Genomic DNA, 11865 nt, shown 5'->3' with positions numbered 1-11865 from the left:
CCTCAACATTTCGGAGACAAACACAATTAGGCCTATATTTATTTATTTATTTAGTTAGTGAATATACCTGTCTGCAGTTTTGTTGTTGCTTTGAGAATTGTTCATAGAAAATGATTTAAATCTTTAAACGCTAACAAATCAAAGTGAGTAACTGGGTTATCAAAGAAATTGACGTTTGGAAATTGCGCGAGCTTCTGTTTGTTGTGCTGTTGGGCGTGTTGGTGTTCATGGGAGGGGCTATGATTACACTGCAGCAGGCTACCCGTGACTTGTAATGTTAGACTGTAGTCACGCCCCGGGTGAGAGACAGGTGTCTTGGCTGGGGGTACATGCCGTCAGTGAGTCGTGTACCGCGGGGCGGCGGAGCGCCGATGGCATTATCTTGTGAGCAGTCCTCTCACCGGGAGCAGCTTCACGGCGGAGCGGGAGGGTGTTCGCCGGTCGCCGCAGCATGCAGAATGTTTTCGGCTGTCGTAAGGACTCTACCTTCAGGATCACGTAGAGGCGACCAGGGTGTTGCGCAGCCCAGTTTGTGATTGATCAGCGTGATCTAAGGGGTTATTATGGCTTCCAGCTCTGGGAAGATGAACCAGCCCTCCGGCGGCAGCGGTGCATGTAACGGGACCGCTATTGCGGACATCCCCAATGTGAATGTAGAGCAGGAAGTGTATGATTATCAAATGCATACGAAAATGTGCAAGAAAATAGCGCAGCTGACAAAGGTAAGTGCGTAATTTTACTACTCAGCTAACGGGACTCATTTAACTGTTTCCTGGATATCCATTCACTTAACGTGTGCCGCAGAGGTGTGTGTATATATATATATATATATATATATATATATATATATATATATATATATATATATATGCTAATACCTCTTTCTGCTACTGCGCAAATACACCCTTTACATTACAGACAAAATAGTCTGTAAATGTACATTATTGACACATTTCAGTATTTTATGTTGCCTAACCCACTGGCGTTTTTTCATGGAATGCAACAGGGTTTTAGTGCTCTCAGCGTCGCATCACTTGTCTTTCCATTACAGGTGATGCAGAACCAGGCAGAAGGTAATCAAAGACAAGTCACGACTGAGATGTTGTATTGTAGCAAATGTGCTTTCATTGAGTTTATATAGTTCCTCAGAGGGGGCTACTGAAGTTCACACTACAAATGGCTCATCTAAAATAATCTGACCCGTGGGTGATCTCTGGCAACAGAAATGTGTGGTTATATATTATCAGGTTTAGATGTGTGTGTGTGTGTACTAAGAACCACCCCTTCACAAGCAGCATCCAGTTGTTATGAACCGTAGAAGCTTGTAACATGGTTGAGGCAAACGTAACAGACTTGTTCAGCTTGGCAAAAGACAGTTCTCTACTACAATGTAGTTCAGTTTAGCCACACTTGTTAGTTTTGTTTGTTCCACTAGCAAAAAATCACGCTGGAATTGTTATGTTTGTTAGGACATACTGTAGTATATATGTTGTAGTTCCATAATGTTAATAGGCTATCTGATGGCACCTTAGTACTTTATTTTATCTGATGTAATGAAACAGTTTAGGCTTAAATAACTCATATCCATTGGATCTGAATGCATTTTAGACATTAATTTTGCTTTAAATAGGTTGTGGAGGGAACCTAAAAGAAGATATTTTGAGAAATGTCTTCTTTTTTTTTTTTTACTTACAATGGATGTCAATGGTATAACCAAAATAGTTTGGTTACCAACATTCAAAATAATCTTCTTTTGTGTTCTTCAGAAGAAAGAAAGTCATACAGGTAATAATACAATTATTATACTGTTTGCCCTAAAGCCCGGGATACACTGCACGATTTTTGGCTGTCCCAGACGAAAGATTGCTATCGTGAAACAATCGTGGCGATTTCTGTGATCGTGGCTCTTAATCAGTGGTTCTTTGTCGTACAGTGAGAGAGGTTCAAAGACAGCTGTTTTCCCAGTCTTGCGACCAAAGATAGCCTACGATCATTTTCTGACAGTGTCAGAAATTCAGCATGATCAATGCACAGTGTTTACTGCTACGACCTATGTCTGCTGACCAGCCAATAAAAACGTGACATGAAATCAACTCGACATGGCGCTAAAACTGCTTATCTCAAGCTCTTTTGCCGCTTCCTTTTTTTTTCAGCACACATAAAAACTACAACTGGCAAAGTGTGATTCAACATGGTCTTTTTGTGTACCACTAGTGCATGTTGATGACGTTTTATTCTTCTATAGAAACTTGAATCATAGCCTACGAGTCAATAGGTGTCGTCATCGTACAAGCTACATGCATGTCGTACCCAAGTTTAATAAATCCATGTCACACAGTGTGATAAAGTAATGATCTTATAGGATTGCTAAAATCGTGCAGTGTATCCCGAGCTTAATGGTTAGAGAGTCGGACTTGTAACCTGAAGGTCGCTGGTTCACGTCTCAGTACCAGCAGGAAATGTAGGCGAGGGGAGTGAATAAACAGCGCTCTCTTCCACTCTCATTACCCACAACTAAGGTGCCCTTGAGCAAGGCACCTAACCCCCAATCGCTCCCCAGGTGCTGCAGCTTCCCACTTCTCCAGGTGTGTGTTCAATACTCACTACTGTGTGTGTGCACTTGGACGGGTGAAATGCAGAACACAAATTCCGAGAATGGGACACCATACTTGGCTACACATCATATCACTTTGTCACTTTGGATAACATGCATCTGCTAAAATAACAAGTGACTGTAAGCAACACATGAAATTAAATATATGTGAGCAAAAAATTTTATTTTGCCAACAAATTGCAACTTACATACTTCCCCATGTTGTCAAATGATGGAGTTTTAGTTTGAATTATGCATTTTTTGTTTAAACTGCAACTTGATGTGTAATAAAATCAATAGCCAACTATATCTGACACTGTGTGAAAAATGATTATCCTCTTGGCCAACTATGAAGTATAACTATGAAACCACACTATATTAATATATACACACAGTCATTTGGGCCTGCCCTTTTTTGAATCCTTATAATTTTTAGTCATCTTTACTAGGACTATAAACGAAAAAATATTTCTTAAAATAAGGCTTAAAAAGCTCATATTCTCTACATGCCCTTAGAATGATACTGTTTGTCACCTTTGGATAAAAAGCATATGTTATATTACCCAGTGACCAAACAACATAAAGTATAGGCCATACACATTTCATAACACATAAAATTAAATGTAAATCAGCACAAAATTTAATTTTATCAGCAAAACTTCCTAATAGAATCAAACACATTTACACACACTTCCCCATATTGAACTCTGGAGTTTCAGTTGAATTATGCATTTTTGTGTAAACTGCACCTCGATGATGTATGATAAAATCAATGGTCATAACTATATCTGTCATTGTGTGAGAAAATATTATTCCCTTGGACAATTGTAGAGTGTAACATTTAAAAACATAGAGGTTAAAGGCTGTAATATCAACACTATTAATGGATAATGCATACACAGTCATTTGGGTCTGTTGAGGTGGGAGAAGGAAAGTGAGAAAGTGTGTATCAGGTTTTATTAGTATGAACCTTAGTCAGGAAAGATGCCATATTTACTAAGAATGAAAACAAGGCTGTGAGGGACATAAGCAGTTTCTATTGGCTGTTTTCCTCTGGAATTGATTTGGGAAAATAGTTTTTGTAATGTTTGATACCCAGGTACGCAACAATGCAAGCTATTAAACGGACTTGTCATTCTTGTCAAATTAAAAAATGGCGTCTGCCGTGACTAAGGTCCATTGAGGTTAGAAACATTGAAATGGCATCACTGTTACTGAACAAAATAGGCCAGGGCTCGAAATTCAAACCTTCCATGTTGTGCGTGTGTGTGTATGCATGCAGGCGTGTGTATGTGAGAGTATGCCTGTGAGCTTGAATGTCACAGCTGTGTGGAATCCTGCTTTCTATCATCATGTAAACATACTCCTACTAGTTATCTTTAGCTTTGTGTGTGTGTGTCTATAAGAACAGATGTTTGAGTCATACCCTCTCTACATTCAGCTCAGCTTTGTGACGCTTACTAATGCTACACACGATGGCACACTATTTTTACTGATCAGGAGTGTAGGAGATTTGATCTACATAGATCTGATATATGGATATAAGAGCACGATAGAAATGTCATGGGTGCCAGGACACAAAATGCTAAATCACTTATGAAAACTTTAAGCTCCAATTGGGATGTGTTTCCTATACAATGACACAAATTGCTGCTTAACCACCATATTGTTGGAGAAATTAACTAGCATGACTGTTTCCCAAAACAGTAGCAACATGGTCACACCTCCATTATTTCAGCCATGTTGGTTTAACAATATGGGACTGTCATTAATGACATCACATGCAGGTGGTGGAGTAATAACTTCTGCTAATTAATCGAATCGGGATTGCAATTAATGTGAGATTATTACAGTTCTTTTGGATGAACAACAGAAAGCTGTTCTTTCTCCACAGAATTTCTTCGAGGCGCTGCTGTAACGAACATGTTCCCTGTCATTTTGCCTTATTTGATGTTTGATTAATCGTGGCATTCTCTTGCGCATTTATGCATATATGCACTCTTCAAAATGCTGCTAATTGTTTGTGGGTTAAAACATATAGATTGAAAAGTATATTTAAATGAATTGAAAAATTTAGAATGTAATGCATGTTAGATTGCTTATTTTGCTCAAGAGCATGATCAATTTAAGTTCATGTGTCATACTAACAAGAAATTATGCTTCTAACAGGTCGAAAGCTGTAGCTCCAACTACAAAAGTTTGCATTGCTATATGTGTTGGTTTGGAACTGTGGTTTTGGGAAACCAAGAATCATTTAACAATTTTGGAAACACTGGAATTTGCGACTTTAGTTGGCTAACGATGCTTTTGTGAAAGCATTGTTTGCTTTGAATGACTCTAAGCTAACATTTACACTGCGTTCCAAATTATTATGCAAGAGACAAATCAGTAAGATTTCAGTACAATAAACATTCAGATTTTAGTTTTTCTAAGAAAATGTTTGTTCGTTTATTTATCCATGTCTTTTTAGAAAACTGGTATCAATCTCAGACAAAATAATTAGCCAGATCTATGGAAACCCTACTTAGAGGTTGTTCCACATTATTAAGCAAGTCACAGTTCTCATGCAATATGGGGAGGAAGAAAGATCTTTCTGAAGATGAAAAGCATGAAATGGTGCAATGTTGTGCAAAAGGCATGAAAACAACTAATATTGTGTGAAACTGAATGGAGATTATCGAATTATCATAAGATTTGTGCGTGATTTAGAGCACAGCAGAACTCGGTCAGATAAAGGTTTATTGAGGAAAGTTTCTGTCAAAAAAATTAATTGTATTAAAAGGGCAGCTATAAAAAAGCCAGTGTTGAGCAGCAAACAGGTATTTGAAGCTGCTGGTGCCTCTGGAGTCTCAAGAAGCTCTCCATGCAGGCTGGCAGTTGTGCGTAAAGATGCATTTCAGCCACTCCAAACCAAAGCTCACAAAAAGAAACATTTGCAGTGGGTTCAGAAATACATGAAGACTCATTTTTAAATAGTTTTATTCACTGACTAATGCCGTACTACAATGGATGGTCTAAATGGATGGATTTCTGGATGGTTGGTGAATGGCCACCACGTTCCAACAAAACTGCGACGTCAGCAAGGAGCTGGTGGGTGATGATTTGGGCTGGAATACTGGGTGAGATGGAGGGTATTAAAATGACTTTTGCAAGATATGTGGAGTTCATAACTGGCCATTTTCAGCAGCTTCAAATACCTGTTTGCCGCTCAACACTGGCTTTTTTATAGCTGCCCTTTTAATACAATACATTTTTTTGATAGGAACTTTCATTAATAAACCTTTATCTGACCATTTTCTGCTATGCTCTAAATCACTCAAAAATCTTATGATAATTCGATCTCCATTCAGTTTCACACAATATTAGTTGTTTTCATGCCTTTTGCACAACATTGCACCATTTCATGCTTTTCATCTTCAGAAAGATCTTTCTTCCTCCCCATATTGCATGAGAACTGTGACTTGCTTAATAATGTGGAACAACCTCTAAGTAGGGTTTCCATAGATCTGGCAAATTATTTTGTCTGAGATTGATACCAGTTATCTAAAAAGACACGGATAAATAAACAAACAAACATTTTCTTAGAAAAACTAAAATCTGAATGTTTATTGTACTGAAACGCAGTGTAGTCATTTTATAATTCTTCCAGGAAATGAAATATTGTTTTTAAAAGTATCAGGATGATATTATGAACATTTTGTGAGGAATAACTAATCACTGAATTTGTAAAATGTTTGTGATGTTTTGTTGGAGGCACATAAGCAAGCAAACATATTTAAGCTTTCTGTCTGAAAAAAAAAAAATCGTACTTTTGGATGAATTGAAACTGTAATCGTAACACCTCTATACATTTCTGCAATTTCTTTTAGCGTTTCCTGTACAACCATTCACCAATTGTTGCAACTTATTTATTTATTTTTTGTGCACAGTTTTGTCTGTTATTATGATGGCTTATTATTTGTATCAAATACACCAAACTAAAAAAACTGTGGTTGGTCACTTGGGGAGTTCTTGGCCAGATTATGACAAAACTCTGGCTAGGCGAGGCAACTCAGACTTAAAATCAAACAAAGATAGCTGAAAACCTTAGACAGAGAAAACCTGGTTACTCATATTAGCTACACAGCCATGTTTAATTGACTTTTCAGTAGCATTAAGGGTCGTTAAATGATGATACCTAGCCTATAAAAATAATTATATGAGAATAGGGAAATCCACACCACAGATTTAATGATAACATATTTTCGGTGTGTTCCAAACGGGATATATCACCCTCTGAAGGGCACTTCGGAGTGAAAATAATCATGGCGCCATGTTGAAGGGTCGTGCTCAAAACTTGCCATTTCAAAGGGCCCTTCGGAATGAAGGATTTGGACACTTCGGGCCCCCATGACAGGGAACAGGGAACAGGGAAGTTGTTTGACGTCACAGAATGGGTACATGAGGCTCAGAGTTCGATTTTACTTCTAAATATATGTATAATATTTTTCTGTACTACTGTAATATTTATACGGGTTAGATTTGGTACATTATTATGGTCAAAACGACAATGTACTTGTACAATGTACAAAAATACTTTACAGCTCCCTTTATCAGTCCATTCAAATGTTACATAGATACAATATAGCCTACATGCGATAAACCTAAAATAAATAAATAAATAAACTAACGTTAAACAAAGGGCACAGCTTGCACAGTCTACTCCTCTTTGATTGTCTCGTTAAGATGACGTAGAAGTGCGTTCCAAACAAATAGTTTTTTTGACCCCTACACCCTTCATCCCTTCGAAGCTCTCACTCCGGAGGGTAAACCCTTTGAAGGGATTAGGGCATAGGGATGAGCCCTTCCGAATGAAATGCAGGGATAGTTTCTGGCTGATGATCGATAAAAACATTGATAGTCAATCAGAATCCACTTGTCATTAAAGAGCTTGAGCATTTAAAACAGCAGATGACATAACTGCAGCACACACGTATAATAAACAAAACATATGGACACTAATATAGTTATCTTTATAGTTATAGCTTTTACACTCACACACACATACACAGACGCAATAATTTCACTAGCTGTGCCAGAAATTGCTGTTACACAGTTTTTGAAATGTGGACAAATGGATAGAGAAACAGACACTCCTGTCATTTGTGTCTTTTAATGAGGGAGAAGGAAAATAAGACTGTGTGTATCAGGTTTCATTAGTATGGACCTTAGTCAGGCAAAGTGCCATATTTGCAGAGAATGAAAACAAGGACAAATATATAGAGTACATTTATGTACACAAAACCATTCACTCACTTCCTTCAATCTGCTCTTTATCCTAATATTCCCTAGTCCGTTCCAGTCTGCAAGTTAAGGTATGAGTGCTGTCACTCTATTTAAAGCTAGCAGACATTTCAGTCGTACATATTTATGACATTACTTTCCCTTTTATTCTGTGCATCATAAAACATGAGAGTTCATGTTCAAGGACTGAGAGAGAAAGAGAGGGAGGAAATAGACAGAGGGTGAAAGTTATAAAGTGGAGTCAGGGGACAGACAGACAGAGAGAAAGAGAGAATGTGGTTGGCTTACAGAAACACTGTGGGGGGCAGGAAAAGAGGTTGAGAGAGAGACGGCTGAGTAAAGAGAAGGAGAGAGTGACTTCCTGGCAGTTTATCATGCGGAATGTCCAGCTCTGCTGCAGTGGCGATTAACTACAGACAGTTAGGCGTCATGGTAACACACGACCTGCTGGAGGGATGAGTGAGACGTTGGGAATCTGATGACACCCCAGGCATGGGGACTTGTGGGTAGGACACATTGATGAAGAGCCAAAGTGACACATAATATTAGCCCTCTCTCATATGCCTACACATTCAAACTCAAATATACAAATGCCCCGCACAAACCACACTCTGTTATGAAATGCCACTTTCCACAAATGGGGTACAAAATACTTTTTTTTTTTTTTTGTCAAATAGTGCAAGGAGGTGATTAACCCTCAAAAAAATTTAACTAAATATCTTTTTTCTGTTTATTTTATAAGAGGCGTTTTTAACCATGTTACAAAAATAATGTCATTCAGAATAAATTTTGTTTACTTTTTGTATTTTGTATTTCAACAGTTATCATTAAATAAAGTTAAATTTAAATAAAAGTAAAACTATGCAGAATGGGTAACCGGGTTACCAATTTGTCCTAAATGAAATTACCACTCAGTAGCTGGTTTGGGACCAAATGTCAGTTTTCAGTAATTGATAAAATTTTCCATAAATGAGAGAAAAAAATATTTATATTTTTTTTCTTATAATAACGGATTGATCATTTTAGATTCAAGAATGCAGTCATCACACTGTATTTGTAAAAATATAGCAAATGTAAATGAATTGTATACTTGTCTACCCACCATAGTGTAGAAAGGGTTCAAATTATGCTTCTTCTTGGGTGTCACAACTTAAAGTGTTTATTTTTTTGTAATCAAGAAAAAATCATGAGGTTGTGCACAAAATATGGGATTTTGAGACACTGAGTGGTAGTGAGAATTATAGTTTTGTTACTACAATTGATTAAAAATCAGTTCAACAGATTGTGTCAAAATCATGACATTGTTGGATAAAGTCAAGACCTCTGAAGTGCTCTTAAAATCCTCAGTTTAAGGGAGTGATGCAGAGATTTTGTGTGTTTAAAACTGGTCACTTACCATGTTGTTTTAATTTTATATTATGATAATAGTTTATCTAACATATTTAGACATTCTCACAACAAAAACTTGGGATTAGTGCCTTTAATGCTTGGCAAAAGGCCATGGGACTCCAATGTCAAAGTGCCAAAAATATTCGAACAGCTGTGCACAACCAATTGCAAGCACTCATAGAAGGTTAGAACAGACATCTGCATGGCATAAACAGACATACATACATGTAGATAAACTGCAGCTCAGTAGCTGCAGACTGTGGGTGTACAACTGATTGGATCAGAGAGGTGGAAGATTTCATCAGCGAGAACAAGACTGTTAACTTAGTGCTGTATACGTGGAATCAGCAACCACAGTGTGGATCATTTTTTTCTGTGTTGTCCTGCAATTATAACTGTGTCTTAATAATATTTATGGGTGTGTGTTTTTTGTGTAGGTCATATATTCTTTAAACACTAAGAATGAGGAGCAAGAGGCAACTCTGCAATCGTTACGCCGTGTTGCCACGGAGACACAGGGTAGCCTCCAGCCAACCGCAGGTCAGGATGAGGAAGAGGAGGAGTCAGCATCTATCCTGAGGACACGCCTTCTAGAGCTGCAGGCCACCGTAGAGGAGGTAAAAACATAAGTGGTCAAAAATACACATATCTTCTGTATATGGATTCGTAATAAGTATATTAAATACAACATGGAGAGAATCACTTCATTAACTTAGGATGTGTGGACGTGTGTATCCATTTCAGGTGGAGGAACGTGGACAGAGGGCTGAAATAGAGTATGTGGAGCGCATAGCTGTGCTAACCCAAGAGACATCAGATCTGCGCAGAGACTACCAGAATCTGCAGACAGATAGAGACAACCAACACAAATTACTGCAACAAACACAAGAAGAAAACAAGCGCTTAGAAAACGAGTGCCAAGAGCTACGCAGAGCCAGAGATGAAGAGAGAAAGAGAGAGGAGGAGGAGAAGATGCATAGAGTAGAGGAGGAGAGGAAGAGGGAGATCGAGGAGAGAAATAGAGAGACAGAAGAGAGGAATAGAGAGTCACGGGAGAGAAAAAGAGTAGAGGATGAGTTTGAAGAAAGGTTGAAAACAGTGAGAAAGGAGCTACAGGCTCTGAGGGAGGAGAAGGAGAAAGCAGAGAAGGAATGGAAGAGAGATGTGGAGGAGTGGAAGAAGAGAGTGAAGGACATGGAAGAAGAGAGGAGGGAGGAGCAGGAGGCTGCCAAGAAGACACTACAACAGAGCCTTAATGAACACATCAACCAGTGGCACCAGAGAGAGCAAGAAAACCGCAAATCCCAGAATGCAACACTTCAGCAGAGGCTGAGAAAAGCAGAGACAGACTTGGAGGTTCGAGAACAGAGGTTGAATGAGAGCAACAGACACTGCAGCAAACTTCAGGAGAGAGTAGAGGTACACATGAACACCCAAACACAGGGTCCAAAATTCACTTTTTGCCACATCTACACGTGCCAGATGAATTGAGACAATCTAACTCCTATTAATATTGATTAAACTGATTATTTTAATCAATTTTAAATCAATTGAACCAATTTAGTTCTTTTTAGTTTTTAATATATGACCATTAGTTGCAGTTTTTTTTAGCGTTTTTAATATATTTAGTTTTTTACTTAAAACACATGCCTGATGGAGCTGTGTGCTGTGTTAGAATAGTATTTTAGGTTTGTTAAATTTATGAGGGCGGTCGAGTTACACTGTCTAATGACATTTTCACATTTTATGAAATGAAATATATGTATAAAAAATTATTATAATACAAACCTGATTCCAAAAAAGTTGGGACACTATACAAATTGTGAATAAAAAAAGGAATGCAATAATTTACAAATCAAACTTATATTTTATTCACAATAGAATATAGATAACATATCAAATGTTGAAAGTGAGGCATTTTGAAATGTCATGCCAAATATTGGCTCATTTTGGATTTCATGAGAGCTACACATTCCAAAAAAGTTGGGACAGGTAGCAATAAGAGGCCAGAATGTACATATAAGGAACAGCTGGAGGACCAATTTGCAACTTATTAGGTCAATTGGCAACATGATTGGGTATAAAAAGAGCCTCTCAGAGTGGCAGTGTCTCTCAGAAGTCAAGATGGGCAGAGGATCACCAATTCCCCCAATGCTGCGGCAAAAAATAGTGGAGCAATATCAGAAAGGAGTTTCTCAGAGAAAAATTGCAAAGAGTTTGAAGTTATCATCATCTACAGTGCATAATATCATCCAAAGATTCAGAGAATCTGGAACAATCTCTGTGCGTAAGGGTCAAGGCCAGAAAACCATACTGGATGCCCGTGATCTTCGGGCCCTTAGACGGCACTGCATCACATACAGGAATGCTATTGTAATGGAAATCACAACATGGGCTCAGGAATACTTCCAGAAAACATTGTCGGTGAACACAATCCACCGTGCCATTCGACGTTGCCGGCTAAAACTCTATAGGTCAAAAAAGAAGCCATATCTAAACATGATCCAGAAGCGCAGGCGTTTTCTCTTGGCAAAGGCTCATTTAAAATGGACTGTGGCAAAGTGGAAAACTGTTCTGTTGGTCAGACAGATCAAAATTTG

The 11865-nt window shown here is 38.1% G+C and overlaps 1 protein-coding gene across 1 annotated transcript in view; it reads left to right on the top strand.

Moving 5' to 3' along the window:
* Positions 1–262: 262 nt before the first annotated feature.
* fam184b (family with sequence similarity 184 member B) overlaps positions 263–11865 on the top strand; it is a 44665-nt gene continuing 33062 nt past the window's right edge. The window contains exons 1-3 of the mRNA XM_048197698.1: positions 263–722; positions 9703–9882; positions 10010–10684. Of these exons, the coding sequence (XP_048053655.1) occupies positions 564–722; positions 9703–9882; positions 10010–10684 (1014 nt within the window). The 5' untranslated portion in view covers positions 263–563. The remainder of the gene's footprint in view (positions 723–9702; positions 9883–10009; positions 10685–11865) is intronic.

The sequence above is a fragment of the Megalobrama amblycephala genome, linkage group LG7 (assembly GCF_018812025.1).
Source record: "Megalobrama amblycephala isolate DHTTF-2021 linkage group LG7, ASM1881202v1, whole genome shotgun sequence".
Lineage (NCBI taxonomy): Eukaryota > Metazoa > Chordata > Actinopteri > Cypriniformes > Xenocyprididae > Megalobrama > Megalobrama amblycephala.
This window is presented reverse-complemented; position numbering and strand designations above follow the sequence as displayed.